The sequence below is a fragment of the Clupea harengus genome, chromosome 2 (assembly GCF_900700415.2).
Source record: "Clupea harengus chromosome 2, Ch_v2.0.2, whole genome shotgun sequence".
Taxonomy (NCBI): Eukaryota; Metazoa; Chordata; class Actinopteri; order Clupeiformes; family Clupeidae; genus Clupea; species Clupea harengus.
This window is the reverse complement of record NC_045153.1, coordinates 31,665,575-31,692,457: the sequence shown is the minus strand read 5'-3', so window position 1 is coordinate 31,692,457 and position 26,883 is coordinate 31,665,575. Positions and strand designations below refer to the sequence as shown.

General features: G+C 45.0%; 1 protein-coding gene across 3 annotated transcripts in view; it reads left to right on the top strand.

Moving 5' to 3' along the window:
- epha3 (eph receptor A3) overlaps window positions 1-26,883 on the top strand; it is an 84,274-nt gene that overhangs the window by 37,216 nt on the left and 20,175 nt on the right. For all 3 annotated transcript variants that reach the window (XM_012819815.3, XM_031561003.2, XM_031561010.2), the window contains exons 4-12: window positions 5,303-5,458; window positions 8,576-8,911; window positions 12,978-13,102; window positions 18,241-18,403; window positions 19,379-19,481; window positions 20,211-20,275; window positions 20,613-20,738; window positions 22,260-22,445; window positions 25,738-25,799. In XM_012819815.3, coding sequence (XP_012675269.2) covers window positions 5,303-5,458; window positions 8,576-8,911; window positions 12,978-13,102; window positions 18,241-18,403; window positions 19,379-19,481; window positions 20,211-20,275; window positions 20,613-20,738; window positions 22,260-22,445; window positions 25,738-25,799 — 1,322 coding nt within the window. The remainder of the gene's footprint in view (window positions 1-5,302; window positions 5,459-8,575; window positions 8,912-12,977; window positions 13,103-18,240; window positions 18,404-19,378; window positions 19,482-20,210; window positions 20,276-20,612; window positions 20,739-22,259; window positions 22,446-25,737; window positions 25,800-26,883) is intronic.

Genomic DNA, 26,883 nt, shown 5'->3' with positions numbered 1-26,883 from the left:
GACAAGATAAGTCCTTAATCTTCGTTCATTTTTAGACATCAGCAGAATGTGGTTTGGGTGAACAGAATTTCCCCAGTTAGGTGAACTTACCCTGCTAATTTTGCTAGCATTTAGCTTAACTTTATATCAAACTCAGAACAGGCTTTTGCCTCTGATGTTTCCAATAGATGACGTCCTCCTAGTAGAATTAGAACAGTTTGGCCAACAACCATGATGTGTGATGTGTCAGACTTTTTCTATTCATCCATTGGTCCAGTGCCACTGAGGATGTGATGGAGGCTTAGGTGGGCGGAACATTGAAATGTGATTGGATGAAGTTGGGGCTGTGTCGTCATTGTTTTCAAAAAAGCTGTTTTGGCCTGTCAACACGGCGAGTCTGTGTTTTCAGGCATTGTTGTGGTGTGGAAACTTCAGCATTTTTGCAAAAACTCAATTTTCACCATTTTTGGTGTGGACAGGCTCTAATTTGATTTGTATCCAGTGAGAAAGAGAGAGGAGATGCATGGAGAAGGACAGAGAGAAGAGATAGAGAGACATAGAGATAGAGAGAGAGAGAGAGAGATAGATAGAGGCGGAATAAGGGGGTGAAAGTCCTACTGACCTTGTGGAATGAACAGGGGGAGGGGGGGGGATGGTCTAGAACCAGGAAATCATTTGTTTAGTCAACACTCTGCGCTTCTCGCTCTGTTTACCACTGTCAGTGTTGCACTGGAGCGAAACCCCTCTGACCTCTCCTGCCATCCAGGCCTCTCGCCCAGCTAGCTCCCCTCCTGAACAACACAACAGCCACAGCTCTGTTTTGGTCTGGCCAGTGTTGCTCCACTAAGCAGTTAAATACGTTTCGGCAGCTTCTGGGACGCCCTTCATGCATACCTCTGGCATTGGAAGGAGGTACACAGAGAACATGTTCGGTGATCCTAGTGCCATGTCATCAGAGTTGTTTACAAGACTGTAGTGATTTGAGTGCGCGGTGGCCCTTGGCTCCCCATGGGACCCAGGACAAACAGGAGGGGTGCTCACATTTCAAAGCTCTCTGTCTGCGGTGGTCCTTCAGGGGGCCACCATAGGAAGTGGACCAGAGTGCTTGATGGCTGCTGAGAATGCATACATTTAGTTTCATAATATTTTGAATACGTGCTCGAATACTCGTGCGTGTGTATGTGTTTGTGAGTGCATATTTATGTAAGTCACAAGGAGGGACATATTTCTTGTTGAGAGGCATGTTTACAAGTAGTTTGGGACTTTGGCATGCAGTGACGGTGACTACATCTGCAAGAACAGTTAAGTGGTAAAACAGTCAACAAACAATGATAGCGTTTGCCATGTGACTGGCTGCAAGTAGGGCATGATGGGCCGAGGGAGAGGGGTGTCTCTGAGGTGACATCAGCTCCCATTGATCAGGGTCAGAGTGCATCTGAGCTGGGAGCTCGAGAGGGAGCGCACTGGCGCTGATGTGATTGGGGCATGACTTAATGCAACTTACATGGATTTTGAGCATCTTCTGTGATAGAAGTAGAGGTCTGTCTGTGTGGCCATCTCATTTCAGCATTGATTTACCTATTTTTTTTTTCAAACCAGTCCAAATGCTCGAAAGGAATAAAAAACAGATGAGCACTTTGTGGAAACTTCAGTGTTAGTTTCCTGAAATTCTTCTTTCTGTCTGGCAAACACTGAGGAGAGAAATATATTTCTGCGATGCTAAAAACCACAGAACTTGACACAGTGGGGAGACTGTCACTTACACTTTAGGATTTCGTATCAAATATATTGTTTTTTGGAAATTACACGAGGAACTAATTTGTAATTTGTGCAACTTCAGGACATATGCAGTGCAGGCCAATCAGCTGTATGCCAGCAGTATGGCTGTGTGTGCTGTGAGCGGCCGGCGAGCGCTGGGCACTGGGCGCTGTGCGCTGGGTGTGGCGTCTGACCTGCTCGTTGTTAGCAGCCCTCGAGAGGATCCCTGTCTGCACCAGACACAGCCAGTCTGAGAGAGGGAGAGAGAGAGGGATTGAGTTTCACTGACAATTAACATGAGCAAGATCTGCTGAGTGTTTTTCGTAGCCTCCGAGTTAGAAATAGCCACTGTAAGGATATAACTGTCAGTCTAGCCAGCACTTACCACATGTTCTTACCAATACTGATATTGATTGATTAGGAGGCTGTTGGGTTCATAACGTCTCTACAATATCTCCCTTTCAAATCTGCCGGCTCTGGTTGAATAACCTTCCTCTTGCGTCTCCAGCTGAAGTCTGCTGTGTGAAGAGTGTATTGAGATCTATTATTGTGCCATGGTGCTGATCATGTCACTTATCATAAGCTTTATTAGCGTGCGCTGCTTTGAGAGTGAGTGTCACAGCTGCTGGGATTGAGACTGAGAGCGTGCTGTGCCTCTTACCAGGAGGCGAGGAGGAGAAATCACACGTGGGCACTTTGGTTCACTGCAGGCTGGGTGCCACACATGCATCTTACCAGGAGGCGAGGAGGAGAAATCACACGTGGGCACTTTGGTTCACTGCAGGCTGGGTGCCACACATGCATCTTACCAGGAGGCGAGGAGGAGAAATCACACGTGGGCACTTTGGTTCACTGCAGGCTGGGTGCCACACATGCATCTTACCAGGAGGCGAGGAGGAGAAATCACACGTGGGCACTTTGTGTCACTGCAGGCTGGGTGCCACACATGGCTCTCAGGCCCCCTCCTCAACCCCTGCCTGTTAGCATAGGAAAAGCCTTCTGCATCTCATTATACTCTATACAATCAATAACACACACACACACACACACACACACACACACACACGCACACACACACACGCACACACACACACACACACACACACACACACACACACACACACACACACACACACAGACACACACACACACACACACACACACACACACGCACGCACGCGCACACACACACACAGACACAGACACACACACACACACACACACACACACACACACACACACACACACACGCATGCACGCACACACACACACCCACACACACACACACACACACACACACATACATACACACACAGACACATAGAGAAATGTAGCCTATGTTTCTGAAAGCAGAGGGGTTAGGGGTGAGCTGAGAACAGTCTTGTAAGCTTGTACATTATGTCTGACACCCTTAGACTGACCTGAGGTCTGCCTAACATCGAAAGGGTCAGCAGGATGTTGGGGAAAGGGAAGGCCAGCTTCTGCTTTCCATCATTACCAACCTTTATCAGTTCACTATTGCTGGGCAAGACACTGACAGATCGGGGAGAGAAGTTGCTTGGACAGCGTGAGGCACCCCCTGCAAACGGCTGTCTAGACGACGCAGTGCTGTGGTGGAGCTGAGGCTCATGAACCTCAGAAACAGTCTCTGTATTTATTTAGTGTTGTTTGCTGGTCATTTATAGTAACTTCTGTTTCTACTCCTTTTCCCATTTCTAAATACTGACCAGTGAGCAGATGTTTCTCACAGTGCCTCCAGGACCTGTTCAAAGTTACTCATTTTGTGTGTTCAGTAACATTTGTCATGTATATACCCGGACCAAATCACAGGCCATTTCAGTCCTATTTCATTGGACCTTTCAAAGCAGAATCCAGAGCTTCACGGAGAATTACATTTCGGATGTCTCTGTTGTTCTTGCGGTCATTTCTGTTGTCTGTTTTCTTCTTGTGGTCATTTCTGTTGTCTGTTTTCTTCTTGTGGTCATGTCTGTCTCTGCACACACTCAGCAAAAGAAGCAGTTCATGGGTTTGCATAAAATATACAGCCTGATAGTATTTGCATTAACGCATTATGGCATATATTTAGTGACGGTGCTTCCTTCAATGAGTAATGATTCTGTTAGATAAGAAACATGTGCTTCAAAATCTCTTGTCATTTTGTATGGAGATAGAGGGCTTGGTACTGGACAGGTACTGAACATACAACAGGAGAGGAGTGGAATGCTGATAGACACAAGGAGCAGTAATTAGCACGCTCGCTGTGATTCCTTCCCCTTCATTAAAGATAATGGAATGGGATTCTCATAAAAAGCACTGAATGAGCTGCTGAGTACAATTTAACAGCAGAGATATTTGAAGAGCGGAATTAGCATAATTCATGCAACATCCCTGGAAGTTGGCTTCTAAAAGAGCCAGATATGGCTCATTAAAAATATTTATGTGTATATTATGTATATTGAGCAAAGGGGTGGGTGCCATGAACTCAAATGTATGAACAGTATCAGTATTATATCACAGTATTTATCATCTAAAGTTGGTACACTTTATAACATTTTATATTTCCAGTAGCAAAAGCATTTAAAAAAAAGAAACATTTCAAAGAGTAAGAAGATCGAAAAAAAAATTAAGCTATGAAAATAGATGTATCATTAACATTATAAACATCAAACATTTCTTTAAATGAACAGTTAAAATAAAACAACAATTATGACGAGGCTCCCAATTACTAGCACAGTTTGCTCTAGATGACGGAAATAACAAAAAGCAGGAAATGAAAACTTCAAAGTCATCAAAATATATCAAACAGCCAGAAACATCAGCCTGTTGACGTCCTGGTGCATATCACAACATTTACTTCTGGAAACATCATTTTCACATAATTTAGAGGACATAGTTAGGCTGCTGTGTAGCGGTGTCTCACCTGTTAGTGTATTAGTATATTGTGGCATATCAGTGATAATTAGCTTGGCTTTTTGACAAGCTTTCCATTGTTTGCAATGTTTGGAACAGCGGCAAGTTTCACCAGTGGCCAAAAATATATTACATTCAATTGTTCAATTGCAATTGTTTATTTATTTACAACAGATTATTAAAACCAATTTCACAGTTTGCTGGTTACCTAGCTATCTCATTTGGTAATTGTAGGCAAGACTACAGGTAACTGATATGGAATAATCTAACAGACAAAATTCTGGGACATTCGTAAGCTTTATTTCATGCTTAAAAAAATATGAAACACAATTCATGCCGTGGCATGATGTAATACCGTAGGCAACTATTATGCTGAAATATCGCCCTCCCCTGAGTCTAAACTTCTGTTGGTACTTCTTTGAACTCTACACATGCTCTTCCCATGCTTCCACGCATTTTTGATTCTTCTGGATGTTTCTGTGTTCTTTCTCAGAGTATGACTGTTTAGCGTAGATGCTTGAGTTACTACTGAACAAACAGAACGCACACATACAGGAGCTACGTTACTGCATTATTGTCCTCATGGGCCCTCTCTCTCTCTCTCTCTCTCTCTCTCTCGCTCTCTCTCTCTCGCTCTCTCTACTTCCTTTCACAGCCTGCAGGCCTGGTTTCTACCAGGCGTCTTCAGGCAATGTGAAGTGTTCCAAGTGTCCCCCGCACAGCTTCACCCACCAGGAGGGTTCAGTGCACTGCTCCTGCGAGAAGAACTATTTCCGTGCGGAGGGCGACCCTGCATCCATGGCCTGCACACGTATGTTAAACTCTTTAATCTGTTTTGGGCATGTTCATTTAGTTTGGAGGCAGAAAGACAACATATGTGTCCTACTTGCTATCTAAAACACATGGAATAGGAAATGAAAATTCTAGTCTTCCTTCACCACATGCATTGAATGATTATTTCAAGAAAGCCTTCCTCCGGGCTCTATTGTATTTTGTCAATGGTGCAGTTTCCGAGGTCTGCGTCTTTGTGAGGATGTGTTTGTGCTATAAATGATGAATTTGTGTTGGCTGGCCAAGACCAAGCTTCTGATCCTCCACAGCTCTCTCTCCCTGGAGCGCCCAGTGAGTGTGGACCCTCGGTTTGTTTATTTTTAACCGTTTTAACCAGCAGGCCTCAGCAGGGTGGAGCTGCAGCGCGAGAGCTAACCCATTCTCTTTCAGAAAGGAGGAAATGCAGATGGTAGACAGACAAACACAGCAAGACTGCCAAGCGCTCCAAAACACATTACCATAAAACATGACATTCCTCTCAGTGCTAATTTGCGTCATATATAAAAGAAAAAAAAACAATGAGAGCCCCATTGAATTCTGAGGCCATGTTCAATTGGGTGTTTCTTGCGTGACATCCAAGGTAGTCTCCATATTGGGTCAAACTCCTCTCATACGTAGCACATTAATCTCCAGTGCCAGGAGCGATTCACAGTCATCCATTCCACTTCATCTCTTGTGGCCAGTTTCAGCTGCAGATTATGATGTGCCAAATTGGTTTCCCTGTTCTCTCCCCGTCCCTCCCCCTTCACATGCTTAAATGGAAACATTGATAGAGGCAGGTCTGTAAAGAGCTGAGACAGCCGATATGCGTCTGAGCCTCTGGTGAAGTCACAGACCTTAAATTATCACATTTATCTACACTGAGTCCCCAGCGATGTGTGGATGGTCCCCTGACTTGCATAGATAAACGTCAAGCACAACTAATGCGAGGAAATGCTTATTTTAAAGTAATTAATCTGCCAAGGTTATTTGGAGTTCTTCCTTTGATGTTTTTTATATCAGATATCGGATGCTTGGCTGAAGATTTAAAAATAAGGAAAAAAGAGGTCATGTTTACTTATTTATTACACAACTGTTTTAAGTTTTACTTTCATATTTTCACGAGAGCCTAATCACAAAACTATTTCAGGGAGATGCAGCAATTGAGCTGTACTGTATGTTTGACATTCATGTACACAGCATCTGTGTTTATTTGTGTTTACGTCTTCCCGTCAGTGTTTGATGTTGCCCATAAAGTCCATACTCATTAATTGCACACAGAGGCAAGGACATGTGAACTATAAACCATATTTACACAACTGTATAGTTGTTTTGGTGGAGGCCGAAGTTGCAGGACAGTAGTAAAACAGTCACCGTGTTCACACCTATGTGTATAGAGACAAGGCTGTTAAACGGAGCAGGTTGTGTAATTCATGGCTTGTTGCAAGCCCCTGCTGAGATGACATCCAGTGTGTTCATTTTCACTGACACAGTGCCATTTTTATTATAAGTCTAGATCAAAGCCTCCTCTTCTAACTGGCCCTGTCTTAACTGCTCTGTCTCCATGTTCCATGCTCCATGACCCAGATTCCATAGACTGCATGAAGTCACCTGATTTTAGGTTTTGTGAATCATTTTTCAATAGGTGTGCAAAGTGTTACATTCTACGGGATGTGAAATGAACAATAACCAAACCTATTAGGCAAACAGAGGTAGACTGAGTAATAAACCATCTTAACAGGCCACAACCTCCTCCTCCGCTGCAACAAGTAAATAAGTCTACTGCAGTATCCTGTCTGTCATGGAAGGGCCCATTATAAATGCTTGAACTCAGGACAAAAATATTACATACCAAATTCAAGCTTGGTGTCGAAGTTCAGATCTATTGTTTTTCTAGAGCCAAGAAGAGAGAGATCAGATTGTGTAAAATAACTATTTCTACCACAGATTCTTTCCCCACAGTAGTATCAGATCCTTCCTCTCGGCCTCTTGGAGCTACCTGTCCAAGTTATAGGTTCAAAGACATCGGAAATAACTCTTTTACAGGGCTCCAGAGTTGCGTAAAATGGTCATGTCAAATCAAACAATCTCGACATATCTTTTTCATCTTTAAACCCAATCCTCCCTTGAACCATCCTGTCTTTCTTTTTCTTTATAGAAAATAATTCTGTTCTAGTGTCGGCATAGTTACAGCGATCAGCCTGATAAAGATGTGTTCACTACCTCAGAAGTGCCGCTTCCTCTGTGAAACAGAACTGGCCTTACACGCCTGCTATTCCAATCAGGAGGAAATCACTTGCTTTCCGTCTCTTCCCATTTTTATAGCAACATTCTTTTAAAGTTAATCTAACAAACGTGCAGAGTCTTTTCCCTCCATAACTAATAATGGAAGTTTAAAATGTTCTTCCAGTACTTTCATGGCTGCCAATGCTTGATTGAGGTAAAAAAGACAGGCTCCAGCTCAATTTCCACATCAGACCCAACTGCTACTGTGGTTTCCAGACATTTTGTAGTATATGTTTCAGTATAGAGTGTATCCAAGTATATATGACATATGTATGTACAGGCTTACACGTGTTCAACGTCTATCTCAGACAGAGGTGCATTTTAGTTTGAATATAAGAGTATGCATTTGACATTGTGGTGTAAAAGGCTGCATTTCGCTACTGTATATTAATAGCGTTCTCTATTTAATGGTTTTAATTGTTATTCAATTTACAGTCTTGAATTGTTTTTTAACACCTGCAAAATGCTGAGACAAGATAGAAATGTAACTTGTTTTCACAAGATAGCACCATCTGATGGTTAGAGTTAATCTTAGAGATTGTTGAACATTTTTGTCAAATTGAATGCCACTGTAAGATATATCACTTTGTCCACAACCTGCCACTTCCTTATAAAGTGACTTACAGTACAAATGCCATCTCAAATCACAAAGTGTTCTTAGACATTACCTTTTTCACCAACTAAGGGGTCAGATAGAATGATGGTTTATTTAAAGCCATTTTAACATTTCAAAAAATATGTACAAGTTCTGTGATATCTGCAAAATTCGAAGGTTGACTTTGGCGTCAGACTTGTGCACTAATGCTCTTGTATGGATCTGACCTGTCTCCAGAGCCACCCTCTGCCCCACGCAATGTCATCTCCGTGATCAATGAGACGTCTGTGATCCTGGACTGGAGCAGGCCGGAGGACATGGGCGGCCGGAAGGATGTCATCTTCAACGTGGTGTGCAAGCGCTGCTGGCCGGGGCCGCGGCTGTGTGAGCCCTGCCGAGGCACGGTGCGCTTCCTGCCCCGGGCCATGGGCCTCCACAACGCCACGGTCACCGTGGCCGACCTGCTGGCACACACCAACTACACCTTTGAGATCGAGGCGCAGAATGGAGTATCCTCGCTGGCTTCGACCCACCGCCAGTATGCTGCTGTCACCATAACGACCAACCAAGCAGGTGAGGCTTCTAGACTGAGTGGAAGGTCCCCATCTGTGAGCCTAGATCATGACATAGCCAAGTAACCCCACTCCACTGTTTGCCAAAAGTTTTTGACACAAAAATGTTTGTCAACAAAATACTGAATATTATCAATGACTTCCTCAACCCTCAAAATTGGCACAGTAGTATTTATATAGACACCTCAAATCCCACACATTAATGTGCAATGACTGTTACAAAATCCCATTTCCACAAGACCATCATGTTGGACTATCCAGACAGTTGACTGGATGTGTGTCTGTGTGTGCTACTGTATGTCTGGGGAGGGTTTGTATGGGAAAGAAGAGATGGCTTGAGTGTGACTGCCGGTAGAGATGGGGGGGCAGAAGGTTGTGTCATGACCCCGGCAGGTTACTGTAGAGACAGTGAGATGGATGCAGACTGCAGACGCCCATCTGCTTCCCATTCAGGTCAGGTTTCCCCCTGGCGAAGACGTGCATCTCTTTCCTCCCCGCTCCCGAGGGACGGCAGCCTCTGTCATCTCCGCCTTGGCTTTTTAAGTGATAGGTGCAGGCCCAGGGAGATGATTTAGCACAGGGCTTAGACTTGAGCTTTGGAGCGCTGCAGTTCCATGTCATAAAAAAAAGAGTAGGCAGAGAACTAGTGTAGATCAAAGGCTAGAGATTGATCGTTTTGCACCCGTATTCCACGGGGACCAGTTGACTAGAGTTTAAACCTTGTAATACTCTTACCATGATGGTGAGAATCCAGCAGCTTTCACTTGGCTAAGGCCTTAATGGTGCGCTGGAACCTGCAACAATAGTACAACAAGGCAGATAGATTTTGAACAAAGGCTGTTCTAATGCGCTCTGATCTCAAAGGGATGAGAGGTTAGCTCTCCGCACTGTTGTTCTGTCTTATCAGAGCAGGAGTGTCTCTCTGTCACTGGGATGAACTTCTGTTTTTTATCATTTCACAGCAAATAAGACCATAAGATTTGGATTAAGATTTTTATCAAACAGAGTTAAGGTCTGTAGAGAATATGATCTTCCTAGTTGTTATCCCAGCTGTGGGCCATTAAAGGCGATGTTGCTGGACACGGCTGCGTTGTGATGACAGAGCAGTAAACCTGTAAAGAGATGGGTTGTAAATATAGATTTAAAGCTGTATGCTTGCCTCATAATTTTACTGCGCTCCACCATGTAAGGGGAAGAGGGAGTCGATCTGGATGAGAGCTGTGCTGGCTGAGAGCTGGAACTATATATGACACCAGCCGTACCGTTGGGGTTTCTGTGTACAGACAGGTGATTCACTGGTGCTAATCTCCATTGGGTTAGAACAAGCTCATCAACTAGTTTCCCAGGGAGGAAGTCGTGCATTAACTCCAATATGATTATATCTGATTGCATTATTTTGCCTTGCAGTACACACAAAGATACAAACATGCCAGACACCCAACTTTTCTATTATTCTTTCAGTCGTATTTGCTTCGGTGTGTAGGGCTGCAAAGTTAGTGGAAGCCTCTTGTCCTTGAGTTGCTTGGCGATACGTAAACATGCCAACTGCCACTGCGTCTCCAGACTGGTTTCGTTGCGGACTAGCCTCCTCTTCCTGAAGGGCTCCAAAACGAAAGAGGTTTTGACCGCTTCTGCCACTGCCCTGATCCTCCTGCACTGGGCTCCATAATCCAGCCACCTTAACAGTCCCATAAAAAGGCTGGAAGAGGGAGATGGACGTGTGAACGGCTGATCTTCCCCAGCGGGGGGCTGCAGCTGTGTTCTCGGCGCCTCACGAGGGGGGGTCTCGGGGATGTCAGCACAGCTCCCTCATCATGCTCTAAACACTACGGCCATGTGTGGAGCAGCCAGAGGAAAGTCAGCACATGCAACCTGCCCTTCGTGTTAGGATAGTATTGTGTGATCCTCCTTGCTCCCATAAGATCCAGGGTCTCCCGGACCCAACCCCCCCCCCCCCCCCCCCCCCCACACACACACACACACACACACACACACACCACACACACACACACACACACACATACACACACACACACACACATACACACACACACACCACACACACACATACACACACACACACACACACACACACACACACATACACACACACATACACACACACACACACACACACACCACACACACACACACACACACACACACACACACATCCTGCTTCCCTCTGAGAGTGCGTAGACGGTTCATGAAGAGCCCAAATCATCCCACCCCATTCTGATAAGGTGTTGCAAGACGTGTTTTAACCACACCACACCACACCTGACCACCCCCCCCCCCTCAAACACTGTAGCTCAAAGCAGGATGTGGATTTCAACAAATGGGTGGAAATGGGAAAATATGTTTTTTTTGTCTTGTGTTGCGCAGTAAGATGCCAGTCTGTAAGAAAAAGAAGCCATAACTATATGTACACAGACACAATAGCCTGGCTAAGATCCTAGAGTGAATCAAGAAGTTTACATTGGTCAAGGCATAGTTTAGTTAGAGGAACCGTTAGGGCTGAACTTGTATCAGATTATTAGAGCACATGTTAGGCTTTTATTTGGCTAGCAGGACTGAAGCCATAAATAAGGCTCAGCAGTAGTGTCTCCACACTAACTCACATTAAGACCCGAGTCAACCCCTAGGTGGAAAGAGAGAGAGAGGGAGGAAGGTGCAGGTCCGATGCAGACGAGGACACCCACATATAGCACACTCAGGGGCCTCTTTCCCACACACTAATCCCTAGTGTCATGCGGAGGACATTTTGTTGACTCTGTGCCCTGCACGGAACCTTTCATTCTCTCTTACTGTTTCGTTCAAAATCGTCACCGTCAAAGTCTCCTGCTGAAACACAGAGAAGGAGCCTTTCCAAGCAGCCACACCTGTGCAACTGTGTAAGGGGTTGCTAGTCTGTGTCTAATGCATACGCAGGGTGATTTGGAGCGGCAAAAAAGGTCTTTCCCCCTGCAATGTTGAAACTTGATAGGCTTGCAATTGGCAGGACCTAGTCTCACCCTTGCTGCATGCGCTTTGTGAGGTCATGCTTCTTTGCTCCAGTACTTTGAGACTATCAACCATTTCTCGGTGCTGCTGGTGCTCGGAACAAACTGAGAAAGATACCAAGTGTCAAGAAAGCCTAGGGCCCAGCCGCTGTAAATCAGAATCACCATAAACTGTGGTAGCCATAAAACTTCAATAATACCTTTCCTATCTGAATGTAAGGGGCGGGAACTGGTGGACCGGGGGAGCAGACTCTCTCCATCTGGATTCATTACCAGGACAAAATAACTGCCAAGGGAGAGGAAAAATAGGGCATTTTTAAAGTGTATAATCACAATCAAGAGAAGCCTGAACATTTCAAAGAACAACATGTTTTTTCCTGTGGTCTAATAAAATTAAAACGCGGGGCAGTTGGATGCCTTCATGGCCTCCATGCTGTTTTACAATTAGAGAGCTGTAAAATTGAAAGAAAAAGAGTGAGACACAGAGAGACGGGCGGGGCGGAGGCGGGGCGGAGGCTGCGATGGAGCTCTGACTTGAATTATGGACGCAGATTGAGACCATGTGAAGCACTGAAGCAAAAGCACCATGAGAGAGAGAGGAATGCTAAGGCTTCATTGGATTGGAAATAGAACGGGTGGCACTGATTCATACTCTTTGCAGCTTGTCTTCACTTTGATAGAGTGGCCTCAGTTACAGCCAGATGGATGAAGGTCTTTGATTTGATTCAGTATTGGGGACACCAGTATTGTATGTCTGAATCCTGAACTCTTGTAGCTCTCAGGCTGACCCCACTAGAGAGCAAATTCAATTATGTCAACAGGAAGTATTCACAGGATGCAAAATGCAAAATGTTGAATAGTAATCCTGTGAACTTCCTGTGAACTGCAGCTCCATGGTAATACTATGCGTCGGTCATGGGTCATAGGTGGTGTGGAGACTAATCCTCTCATTTCACGTTTGTTCCTCGCCGTCTGTCCTTTTCTCTGTCTCTGTTTTACATTTTAACACTTTTTGTCTCCCTCTCTCTCTCTCTCTCTCTTTCTCTCTTTCATGTCTCTTTCTAGCACCTTCCCCAGTCACAGTGATCCGGAAGGACAGGACATCCCGGAACAGCATTTCACTGTCCTGGCTGGAGCCGGAGAGACCCAATGGCATCATCCTGGATTACGAGGTCAAGTACTATGAAAAGGTGAGGGCAGTTTTTTGTACTAGCATTAGCATTCTAACTGAGTGTGTCCCTCCCTCAATGACCCCATCATGCTGCTTTAATCCAAATGGCATCTGCACATGGCTGAGGACATGGTTCTTGTCATTGGTTCATATGACTGCAAACCAAATCAACGGAGGCTTAGTTGAATAACAAAACCAGTGTGGCAGTACGGCAGTCCCTCTCGAGTGGTTCTGTCTTCCTCCAGACGCCTTCTCTTCTGCTCCAGAGTCAAGCATAACATGCAGCCTGTCACGTGGAAACTCTCCCTACCAGACAGTAACAATGTCATATGTCTCCAACTTTGATCCCATTGAGTGTTCATGTCAGAAATCCTCCCTGATCTTGGCACCTCTCTCCTGTTAAAGCCATGTGTTCCAGGAGCCCCCGGCTCTCTCTCAGCCCCATCTCACACAATAACCTGCTCTCCTGTGGCGACCCTGTCCTGTCCTGCAGTCCTCCTCCAGGTCTCCTCTCAGCTGCCGTATGATTAATGAAGCGTGCAAGGGATTCGGTCCTGATTGACTTAATGCGCTGAATGGCGGGGTGAGCTTTGTTGTCCCACATCAATGCTGCTCTTTTCCCCGGGCCTGAGAGCAGCCTGGGGTCGGTCCTCTCAGCCTGTCAAACTGTGTGATGTTGGCCGCGTCCACGTGAAGCGGAGCCGCTCACGTCTCCCTCCGGCAGGCCGGGCTGAAGGAGGCAGCCGCCTCTGGGTTTGGCACCTAAGTGGGGCCTGACATTGTGGGAGTCTCCTTGCCCGAACTGGCAGGGGATCTGAGGGGCAAGAAAAAGAGTCCCACAACAGTCTCCAATGGCAACTGGCCAAAATCCTGCCGCAGAAAAAACATTCCATCGTCTTGTGGGTAAACGTTTGGACTGTATGACCACACACACATATGCACACACCCGATTTGATTCAGTCTTTTCTCATCTCAGACTAAGTAAAAGCGCTGAATTGTTTACCTATTGTTCATTTCATTCTTCACTTATGGACAATACTTTCTGGTGTAGTGAAGGCTTGGAATTCCACAGTGGAGGAGCTCCTGTGTGTGAAATTAGTCTTTCCAGGCATAAGGTCGAAAACCTTGCTTAATGGAGAGAGGGTTTATTACCATCAATAAATGTGTCTTGAAGGTCTCTATGTGAAAATTAACAGTGGACAAATTGCCGCCCTTCGATGGGGCCCTGGATGAACTATCTGTGACATTTGATACAGAAATTAGCCACGGAGACAATTTTAATCACTCAAGAGAGGGATGGCCCTTTCGGGGATCATCAGAACTGTTTTTCTGCCACATCTTTACGAGCTTGTTTCGCGGAAGATATAAGCTCATCTTCCCTTGGCTGAATGACCACACAGAGCGACACTCAAGATTGATGCCGAACCCAGATCCACTGACACCACTGTTCAATCTGCTGGCATAAACGAGGGTTGGCAAGGCCTGCCAGACCCCCGTGCTTCACACAGAGGACCTTTGTAATGTGTCTTTCAGGATGAGCAGTCAGGCTCCAAATCTTGGCCTTTAGAAATGCCCCGGCTTGGCCTTAATCCCCTTATTTGCAAGCAAAAAGGCGGCTCATCTCCAGCTCGTCTTACAGTCTGGCACAGGTACACCACCGGGCCTCCAGAAATGTCTCATTTGACCCTGGGTGGCACAGTTTTTTCCCCTTTTCACAATAAAATTCAGTCTGCCTCGCCATTGATTCCTGTTAATTACACAACACTGTGCGGAGCAGCCCATAAGGCATGGGTGGAGGCTCCCAAATCCCACACAGTTGGTGCTGCCATGTGGAAAAGCCAGGGACACCCTTAAAACCTCTTGTGCCCCTTGATCAAAGCTGGCAAAAGATGACAGAGGGCCCCCACCTACACACACACAAAATCAGCCCTCTCCCCCACTGCCACACACACACAAAGAACTGGATCCTCAGTCTGCACTTAAAGCTGCTCACAGTGACCACAGAAGTACATACAGACCTCCGCACACAACCTCTTTACAAAAAGTGCCTAAAGGCAATGCACTGGCGTCAATCTTCCCAGTTCAAAACGACCTGCTGTTTACAGAGAGGGATGTTGTGTACCATAAATCAAAACAAACAGCACTAAATGTCTGCCTAAATGGTAGTAAGAGGCACAGTTACTACGGCGCTGTAGCTCCTGTGAGAAACACTCCGACTCCTCTCTTTCAACAAGGTGGGCATGCTGCTTCACTTAAGATAAAGCTCTACTTGATTACACGCTAGGCAGGGGTGAACCACGTCACCCTCTCTCTGTGTATATATCGCATGCATGCATAAGGGATGCCTTGGAAGGAGGCGTACAGCGCGAGGGTGTCTAAATATGAGAACCCTACTCAGAACCATTTCCCAGAAATGAGGGGAATCATCCTGACTCCATAGGTTTTATTCTCCCACATTAGAATCTCTTGTAATTGCACTGACAAAGAGATAAGGCTCTGTTGAGCCCTTAAGGACAGTAAGTATGGTGGGAATACAGGTTTGTGATTATTTTTCTGTTTTATCGTATTAATCTTGGGGTGAAAAAGAAACATTGAACATTTTTCTCTAATTTGGGAATGTTTATTTCCTTAAAGGCTTTGCATGGAAAGAATGCCTGTTGAAAATGCTCTTCATATTTACTCAATTTCTGGTTCTCCTCTAGCAGAGAATTTCACAGTAAGTCCAGATTGTGTTATTTATATTGCCAGCAGAACATGACAAACATATTAAATTCCACCAATAATGTACACACTGAAAAGTAACAATCACACGCCTTGTCAAATGCGAGCATCGTGAGGCTACTGATGTGAGTCTGGGACATATGGGAAGAGAACTTTCATCAAGGGAAGGTTCTGACACACCTGTGTATGATTTTGTAGAGCTTACATGGTGTCATGGGCACTGAACAGTGACAACCTGGGAAAATATTTATGACTTAAATGAAGACTCTAGACACTCGACAACTAGACAACACTAGACAACACTAGACAACACTAGACAGTGTATTGTTTTTCTACTGCAGGCCTACAAGACTGACATTAATATCAAGTGCTTCAGCCACTATAAATTCACTCCTTTTTGGATGTTGAGCAGACATGTGTCTCAGCTGTCATAATCTTGTGATCCAGCGATCTGGGGTTAAATTAAGTTTCGTTCAAGTTTTATTTTAGACTGTATTTGTATTTTAGCATACCTATCTGTATTTTTACATACTTAAAATCTGTCTTGCCAAAGTGCATATCTAAACTCAATTTGAACACACAGTGTTTGACTTTCAAAGGCATATAAAGTGTATGTCATTCAGCAATTCTAATCCATCTAATACAGACCCATTTCTACAGAAGGGGAACATTTGACTGTGTGAAACAAAAGTAAAAAAAAAATGTGACCAACGTATAGAGATTAGGTGCGACCAAAAGTCAAAACAAGAAAATGAGGAGAGGCGTAATGCTGCACAGCACAAGTGGAATGTGGCTAATGTATGGAAATGACATCTTAAGAGGGATCAGTGGTGTGTTTCCTGAAGTCTCATGTTTTACCGTCCTGGTGTTGAGTGCACAAAAGAGTGTTTGTAGCCATCTGTCCTTCAGTGAAACTTCATAAATGAGGCCCAACCTTGACCCGTAAACCTGACATGTTACAAAACATAACTGACAGTGCATGCCATCTTGCTCTTGGAAATTGTGTATAGGCTTATATATTCATTTGCACTGTTGATTCTCACTCTGATTAGTGGATAAGAGCATTTTATATTTAAATCCGTCATATGTAACTGTAGCCCCGTTCCTGTCATCTGGCAGCACTTCACTGTTATAGGACATACCAGTCGTCATCAACAAACCAATTAGCGTGTTTCGTCTAGACATGAAACTTAATAGAGTTCATTCTGCTATGTGTTTGCTGTACCCCCCAAAAATGATTCTCACAAATCTCATTTAGCATTAATGACTTCAGCATGGGTAATGTTATAGCACCAGCGGTGGGGAAGGCAGGCTTTTGCTTAAAGGTCATGGATGGAGCCAAATGCCAACCAAACCTCCGTGTGCCTCTGGAGAGTGAGATGGCAGCTGCCTCCTTCAGTGCTGCCTGGGGCACTACAGAGGCTAGAGATGAGCACTAGATAGGCTAGAGATGAGCACTACAGAGGCTAGAGATGAGCACTAGATAGGCTAGAGATGAGCACTAGAGAGGCTAACGATTAGCACTACAGAGGCTAAAGATGAGCACTACAGAGGCTAACGATTAGCACTACAGAGGCTAAAGATGAGCACTAGAGATGAGCACTACATTTACATTTAGTTTTGTCCAAAGCGACGTACAAGGGAGAGAACAGTCAAGCTACGAGCAATAGAACCTGGTGTAACAATAAATACATACTACTTTACATAAGAAATATAACAAAATGAAATAAAAAGAAAAAAGAAGTGCAGAAATGTAACTGCTGTAATTACAAGTTACGCACTAGTCGAAGTGCCAGTTAGGACGGGAAGTGCTCTCTGAAGAGTTGGGTCTTCAAAAGCTTCTTAAAGGTAGAGAGGGACGCGGACAGCACACTTGTTGCTTGCTTGGAACGTAGGGGAAAAGAAACTGGTCTTTCCTTCTTCCTGAATTTCTGACCCGGACAAATAGCTAAGAGTTCCACTCCATACTTTTTTTTTCTTTTTTTTTTTTGCTCCAGTCAGAAGCACATCTGGAAACAATGGTTTGAAAGTAAAGACGGCCTATAAATCCGTTGCCATTTTTGCTGGTAGAGAGGATCAGCACACCACAGAGATCTTTAGAAAAGCCATAAAAAATAATGGTGGCAATTTATCAAGCAGAGTTGGCAGGGTCCCCAATGGCCGTGGACACACCTGATTACAAAGGCACATTTCTACACAGGAGACTGACCTCCCATTAGTCTCGTGCTCCCTCGGTGTTCATGCAAAAAGCTGTCAGTAAGCAGGTGGGGGAATGCAGAAGCGAGAAGCGCTTATCTTCTCATTCACTACTGCTGCTTAAATGTATCCCTGCTGTCACCATGTCCATCTCTCTACAGGCTGATATTTACTGACTTTGTCCTTCCTGTTCTCTCCTGCCTGCCTCTCCCCTCTTTCTGTGTGCTTTCTAACTTAAAGCAGGAACAAGAGACCAGCTACACCATCCTGAGGTCGAAGGGCACCAACGTGACCCTGAATGGGTTAAAACCAGACACTACTTACCTGCTTCAGATCCGCGCCCGGACTGCAGCTGGCTATGGGAGCAGCAGCCGCAAGTTTGAGTTTGAGACCAGCCCTGACTGTGAGCACTGCTCTCTTCATCATGTGTCACTGGCTATTAATGTGTTACTGTAGTCTCTGTCAGTTGCTCTTATGCATGCACATTGCACAGTTGCTATTTTCATTCTTCACTGCAAAGGTGTTAGAGTATTAGAGCAAACACTATTCAGACTGGAACAAAACTAGTTTGTGAAATGAGTACAATTCCATCTTTGCAATTATGATTGAGGGTTTTGGCTTCCCCTTGGTGAAAGTGACGCATTTATGGGCAATCAATGAAGAACAGTTGTTCTTCTAGAGTTTCAACCCCATTCACAGTCAGTGCTGTGCCTCCCAGAAGTCATTACGCCTCTGCAGACCTCCACTGGAAAAACACACTGCTCTCTCTCTGGTGGTTCCTGACCAGAGAGATATGTGAAAAATGGTATAAATCTCATGTGGAAATAAGCCTCATTCTTCACGGTGGGTTCTGAAACCAGACCATCATTGTGCTTCATCAGAGCAGCGCGCGCGCTCGCGCACAGAACAATCCCACACTCTAATGGGCCTCTAATGGCCACGGGCTTATTTAAAGAAAATAATCTGTCTGAGGACCCAACTAAAGTAATCATTTGTAAGAATAAGCAAAAAAAAAAAGATGTGATGGTGATGAATGTGACAAACACAGACTGAACAGCTCTGCCTCACACTGAGGAGGTGATTATTGCACATGATTTAACACTAGAGAAAACAGCCACTGCCTTAGTGCTGTGGACTTCATTTTGTAGGGCACCTGGGAAGACTCCTTATCCTTTCCCTGAATATGTTCCTCAGAAAGGACAAGCTTTCCATGAGCTATAATGACCAAGTGTTAACGGATAGAATGTTTCTGTTACAGTTCCTTATTTTAGATATATAAGTCTGAGAAAGTTACGGCATGTTAACATGAAATACACTATTTGGTGCTATTGGGGTGAGAAACTACTCACCCTGATCTCTGATCTGTGTTTCTCTGTAGCATTCTCTATCTCCAGTGAGAACAGCCAGGTGGTACTGATAGCCATCTCGTCTGCTGTTGTCATCATCTTGCTGTCGGTGGTGCTCTACATTGTGATTGGCAGGTGAGTTTATCAGCAGCACGCCACAACCACAAGCAATATGTGCTGTGTATATGAACATGAGAGAGAAATACATGTGTGTGTGTGTGTGTGTGTGTGTGTGTGTGTGTGTGTGTGTGTGTGTGTGTGTGTGAGTGTGTGTGTGTGTGTGTGTGTGTGTGTGTTTGTAGACATGTGTGCATGGAATGGTGAGGAATAGATATGATTTTAAACCACCAATCAGTACAAAATGTATTTAGGTTTAAATAAATACTTAAGTTTCTCCCGAGAACTTTTGTTCCCTTTAACCAACCCCTGCCCCCACCCCCAGCGACCCATTCAAACCCCCTCACCCCTCCAGGGGGGCCAAATAAAGATGTAAGCGTCAGGGATTGGACCCTCATTCATTTCAGCTTCTTAAATATAGCTTCTTGTGCTCCATTTGGCCGTAGATGTGTTATTTTTCCTCTCTGTACCGTACACATTGTAAAGGGCGACACGAGAGGAGACGATCATGTCATGCAAAGGGGCTGATGTTGGCCATGTATGTTGAAGAAATCTCAGGCTTATTATGGGACACAAAAATACTGTTCTGCCTCACAGCTAAGCAAAACAGCCAGGTCTGTCTGCTGCCTCCTGCTCCTGCCCCTGCTCAGCCCTGTGCCTGTCACTGTTCTGTGACTGAACTTTACAAAGCCAGTCCTGAAGAGTCACTGACGTTAATGAATGCCTTTCCTCTGCTTTAATTGGCAGGTTTTGTGGTTACAGCAAATCCAAACACCCGGACGAAAAGAGGCTTCAGTTCGGTAATGGTCACTGTGAGTGTGTTTGCCCGTGCCTCCATGTTTGTCTTTTCTATTGTTCCCAGGTCCAAATGTCAAAGCTAGACACGGAATTTGTTACTATTTTCCTGACACTTTCTCATTTTTAATCCCTGATCAATGCAACCGCAGTTTCCTGTTAACAAATGCAAGTCAGCATGCTGCTCCACAAACTATTAAAAGCAAGATTAGAGGACAGAGCACTCTACCAGGGGCTGCCAAACACATGTTCTGGGAGTCGGGGTTGGGAGAGCGCACGCTCAGTAGGATGCTGAGATTCTGCTCGTTGAGTTTGTGGCTGTTGTTTTAATAATGCCCTTTTCCCCACTTGTAGTGAGGCTCCCAGGACTCAGGACGTACGTGGATCCCCACACGTATGAGGACCCGTGTCAGGCAGTACATGAGTTTGCCAAAGAGTTGGATGCTTCCTGTATAGCTATTGACAAAGTGGTTGGCGCAGGTAAGTGCAGTAATCCTGTCCCACCTCATAGAAAAACATCAAGTTGAAGTATGAAAGTATGGGATACATTAGTAAATCATATAAAGCCCTCAAACTCCCCAGAGTAACCACACCTCTCCTGGTGGCTATCTCAGCTGTATTGAAAGAGAGAGTGAGACAGAGAGAGAGAGAGAGAGAGAGAGAGAAAGAGAGAGAGAGTGACAGAGAGAGGGAGAACCCATCCACCCAGATTGCTTCACATGTCCCAGTTGCCCTTAATAGAGTGTCTATTGCCAGAGCAATGCAATATGGTTAATACTTCTCCACCCCCAGCTGAGATGGTATTTTCCAGCTCCCCACAGCCCCCTTGCTTCCAGGCACTCTGGGTCTCTGAGGTCTTAAGTAGCTAGCAGGCGTCAGAGTAATGCCATGTGATTCATGGCTCCATCAGACAATGGGTGAGATGATGGTACGTGACATCGAATGACACATCCCTCCTGGCAGACTCACTCTGGAGTCCCTCCTGTAAAGCCTCCACACAAACTTCAACATTTATAACAGTCCGGTAAAACCTCCGACTCGCTTAAATGGTGTTGCTTGATTGGAGCCGTAATTTTTTACTGCTCAGACGGGGGAATAAAACAGAGCTGCTGATGCATTTACTGTGAAGTCTGTGTGTGTGTGTGTGTGTGTGTGTGTGTGTGTGTGTGTGTGTGTGTGTGTGTGTGTGTGTGTGTGTGTGTGTGTGTGTGTGTGTGTGTGTGTGTGTGTGTGTGTGTGTGTCGGCCCTCTGTGTGATGCAGAAGAGCCAACCATTCATATCAATTTAGGATAGAAGTCATGTACCACGTACTGCTTGCGCTTCATCTCCCAGCCCGTCTCATTAGACTGATTGCAAGACAGAGGATTATGTAGGTTTCCAGTGAACTTACTGTACCGACGGTCAGCAATGTGTCTATCCAGCGGGCCAAGCCCAGCAGGGCGGCTGTTTGGACAGCTTGCAATTATTCCTGCTAAGCTTTTCCAGATATCGGCCCTGTGTTTCCCCTCCTCTCCTTTCCTCAACCTGGATAGGAAATAATTGCACATGAAATTACGCAAGAAGGACATGATCCTGGCCTGGATATCTTTCTGGTGACATCATCTCAATCTCTTTCGCATCCATCCAAGTCTCTGTCACCGCGTGTCTCAGCGAGACGACTTAGCCCCTCTCACCGAGCTCTTTGAAGTGGACTGGCTCACTGGGCTGGGAACTACCCTGGAAAATCTTACACCTGCATGGCCACGTGGCCTTTAGAAATGGAGTTTGAAGATCTGTTTTTTCTTAAGCGCAGCGAAAATACAGATGCCCTTGAGCTATGTTTATTGTTATACATGGAAACCTTTGATAAGTGGTCATAACATGTGCTGTAAAAATTGTAGACATTGGCAGAAACATTTAACCACTTTTAAGAGAAAGATCATAATAGAATTTGTTCAGTAGGAAAAACTGACACAGGGTCACATTCCAATAAATTAAGTGTACTCTCTCTCTCTCTGCAGGAGAATTTGGGGAGGTTTGCAGTGGGCGCCTTAAACTGCCCTCAAAAAAAGAGATCTGTGTGGCCATCAAGACTCTGAAGGCAGGCTACACGGACAAGCAAAGGCGGGACTTCCTGAGCGAAGCGAGCATCATGGGACAATTTGACCATCCCAACATCATCAGGCTGGAGGGTGTGGTCACGCGCAGTAAGTCTGCTTTCTCTGCCGTACAATCTACCATCACAAAACAGCATTTACTTCCTCGTCTACACAGTATACAATTATTTCAGTCAAGTAGCTTTAATGGGATGAAGCGCTAAATCCATAATTCCAACATTAGAAAACAGTCGAATATTAATGTCCATATCCATCGTTGCTCAGCAGAATTTTGTTTCATTAGAGTTTTGTTACTGTATATGACAGAACTTGTTAGTTAGTTCAGTAAATTCAGTAATTCTAAGCCTAAACCACAAATGACCAGAAGAGGAATACATGATTAAACTATTGGAATTCATGCAGTAACTAAGGGTTGTGGATTCTGACCATTGTGGAATTCAATATGTAATACAGCATAGACTGTGTGTGAGCGCTGCCGTTGGAGTCTTGTTCTCTGGTTTGTTAGTTTTTAACTAATTAGTTATGGATTTCTCATTTTTGCTAAATAAATGTTAACTCACAATCATAGTCCTTCTACAAGAGCTAGTGAAGTTTGTACAGAGATTCTTTTTAAACTTTGTATTCATTAACATTTTATTTAGTGAATAATAAATCCAATGTCATGACGTCCCGAATGCATTAACCGATAAGGCTATTGTTTTATTGACCTAACTCATAATTGTGGGGCCCTTTTCAGAGTGAGGCAAAGCATTTACCTTGCTTCATAATTTGACCAATCTTTATTTTCTATTCTATACAGTATATCAGACACTGTATCTGTAATGACCCAAATTCAAACCATAGTTCCTCTGAGGGGGCCACTTAAGGAGTATTCTTAAGGTCCGTGTTTCCAGTGTTTTATAATGTAAATATACACTACCAAACGTGGTCTTACTCTAGGCTTGTAAGATTGTGATGGGATTACTTTTTTCAACTGTGAGGAAACACTGTTGAACCCAAGTCTAACCAAAATTATTATTGACAGTCGTATGATATGTACAATTTATTGTAGATCTGTCTCTTACCAGTGGTAAGTTAATTTGACAAATTCTATAATCTAAATGTACTATATACTACTCTATATATTTACTATATCCGTAATATTTCGAGGCATACTGAGGTTTTATGTGTATGTGAGTGGCTTTAATTATGAAGCTCTGTTCTTTGGTAATTATGTAAAAAAAGAGAAAGAACTTGGACCAGCCTTCTGTACCAATCATTTTTATTACTTGCAGAATACTTGCCAGACTGGACTGCATACTCAGCATTTCATCTGATCAAAGTCTTTCAGAATGTATCCAGCAGTTTGTCAACTTTTGGTTCATTTCAAATAGTATCAGAAGAGGAATGCTCAATGTGCCTTTCATGTATATAATTCCTCGTAAAATTGGGATTATGTTTGTCCAGTAAATCTTGCAACCCTTTCTCAGCTGAAACCCATCTTGTAAATAACAAGTGAAAGATCATTGCAGTGGCATATTGGGAGTGTTGCTTGGAGTCTTTGAATGCTTGTATGTATACAGCTCAATTGGCATATGAACATATGCATCAGTATAACTATTTTTGGTCTGTTTGAATTTGTCTGTGAATGTATGTGTGTATGTGTGTGTGTGTGTGTGAGAGAGAGAGTGTGAGTGGATATGTATGCTAAAAAGGGCATTTGTGGTTGTGTGTGCATGTGTGTGTGAGTGGGCATGTCGCTGTGATCGTATCTGCATCTGCGGCAGTGTTTGGGTGAGGGGAGCGGCGGGGCTGGGCTGGGCTGGGCTGCTCTGTCTGAGCATATGTGCGTGATTGAAAGCAGCTCTGGGCTCCAGTGTTTTGGCAGTGCGGGGGCCGGGGAGGCTGGCATGTGTCTCCCCGTGGCCTCTGACGGACGCGGGGTGATTTATTAACTTGCCCCTGTTAATTCTTAATAATCCAGAGACTTTCACACCCCATTTAACCTGCTGCTTTTGGCCTTGCGTTCGGCAAAATATTTGCAGAGCTGGAAATGCCGCTTCACGGGCGGAGTTGTGCCTGCAATACTGATTACGAGCTTGCTCCCAGGATCAAAAGCTCAGGGCTTCAGATGGGGGAGTGGAGGCCATATTTTTATGTTCTGGAACCATAAAAGCCGTCTGCCCCGACTGTGGGAGTCACTTTATCAAGGCTCATTGTAATAGAAGAGGGTTTGTTTGACTCTATCGTAGAGTGTTTGGAACGAGAATGGCTCTCGTGTTTGGGGAAAGTGGTCCGCGGCACTATCTTGAGGACTTACAGGTTTGCCTGTCAGTCAGTGGAGCCCATGAGGTAAACGCACTCCCATAAAATCTGTAAGCTATGAGATAGGGAGGGATGTGTGTGATTCAGCATGTTGTATTAATTGGGTGACTTTTTATCAACTCAGCACATATTGACTGCATGCTCTGTATTTTTGTAAACACCATCCATCATCCTGGACTGCAGGCAGTTTTGAGAGCAGGATATGTGGAGCCAGATGTGTGGTATTCACATTGATACATGCATGTGGGAGGCACGAGAGAGAGGAAATAAAGCCATCTGTCAGACCCAACATCTCGTGACCATCCAGCCAGTCGTCAGTGCGCTCCTGATTTAAAGGCTGGCCTTTCTTCCTTCGCTGGTGGACGTGGAGCATCAGTGGAGATTGAAATAAGGTGCAGATGATAAAAGCAGTAAGTTACGGGCCACGGTGACGGCGGAGTAAAGCTGTCTTGGCCGTGACAGCTGACCTCAAGGGCCCTCTAAATTCAGTCAGACTCCTCCTTTCATCCCGAAGGAAGTTTCTTCTCCTGAACCCACAGCCGCTGCAAGTTGTCATGATGACCGCTTCTGCCAGGGTCATGGCCGTCATGTGGGAGGCACACAGTACAGGGCTAGACGGCGCATAGTTCTGTGGCACCAGGATGATGCTTTGGATGTGCTGGATCTGGAAGAGCCAACTCAGCCCAGTGGCCTCGTAAACCTGTAAAAAGTACAGCTGCCAGAGCTCTGATTTGACTTTGTTTGAGTCTGAACACCACAAATCTCCTTTTAACTCTCAATAATTAATTTTATTTAAAGAGGAGGTGAGGGCCTCTGCAAAATCGTGACAATTAGTCTTTTTTTTTTTTTTACTTTGAATGTTTTGTGTGTTCTGGAGATATTTTCATCTCAGACCATTTGCATTTCTGTAATCTCAGAAAAGAAAACTTTTCAAAAAAGCGTGTTTATGCGTTTGCATCTCAGGGTGATGCGAAGTGCATTACTCTTTCAGACACAGAGCTTTCAGTATAATCCTCCGAATAACTAGACTAAAAAAAGATTAAGTGGGAAATAAATCTGCAATTTCCTCTCCCCTCAGGTAAGCCGGTGATGATTGTGACGGAGTACATGGAGAACGGCTCCTTGGACAGCTTCCTGCGAGTGAGTATGACACCCTGGGCTCCCTAATGACACTCTATTATGTATGTATGATCAGAGGAGCGGCTCCAGGGCCTGTGGGCTCTCACTCTAACAGGCTCTAAATACCTGCACCCTCCCCTCCTCTTATCTCCATGTCTGCAGAACAGCTATTAGTCTACATGTACGTGTCTCCTACCCCTTCTTTAGGTGTTGACTTGTGCAGACCTGTGTTGTCTTAAACCATCAGACACAGATCTCTCTGGGCCGCCATCTTTGACAGGGTTTCTTTGCTACAATTGGGGCCTCAGTGATGCTCACACTAGAGAAAAGGTTCTTCTAGTCCAGGTCCATTCAATGTGTTTTTGTGACTGGCCAGCTGTGTGTCTAGCCCATGGTCAGAGACAGAGTCCTTTATCAAACACAGACTTGGGTCTGAGACTGGAGCAGTAAATAAATAAATAAAGTGAAATGAATCCCCCCAGCCTGTGTCATATGGAGGATGAGCAGGCGGATGGGGGCTGATGAGTGGCCTCGTGCCTGCCTGCCTGCCTGCCAGCCCCTCTCCTCTCCTCTCCTCTCCTCTCCTCCCCTCTCCTCTCCTCTCCTCCCCTCCCCTCCCCTCTCCTCTCCTCTCCTCTCCTCTCCTCCCCTCTCCTGTCCTCTCCTCTCCTCTCCTCTCCTCTCCTCTCCTCTCCGCTCCGCTCAGCCGTGCCAGATAAACAGCCTGGGCTCACACTGTCCTTCACACGCCTCGCACCATTACCAAATCACCAGCACTGCAAAAACAAACAGGCACACAACAGGCTGTGTGTCGCATGGGCCGGGTCGAGACATGGCCGCTCTGGAAAGTGCTGATAGCTTCATTAACGAGCTCATTAAGTGGGTCAGCTTAACCTCTGCAAGCTGCCATCAGGGCTTACCAGCACTGCCGCACCTGACTCATGTGTACAACAAGGCTTCGTGTTTTTTTTCATTTTTCAGCCGTTTGCCGTCCTCGACCTGTGCCCGCCTCTGTGTGTTGTTTTTGAGCGTGGTTAACAGTACATACTTTAACACACCGTAGTTCACACTGCTGCGGTGTGCTGTGAGAAGGGAGGGAGAAAAG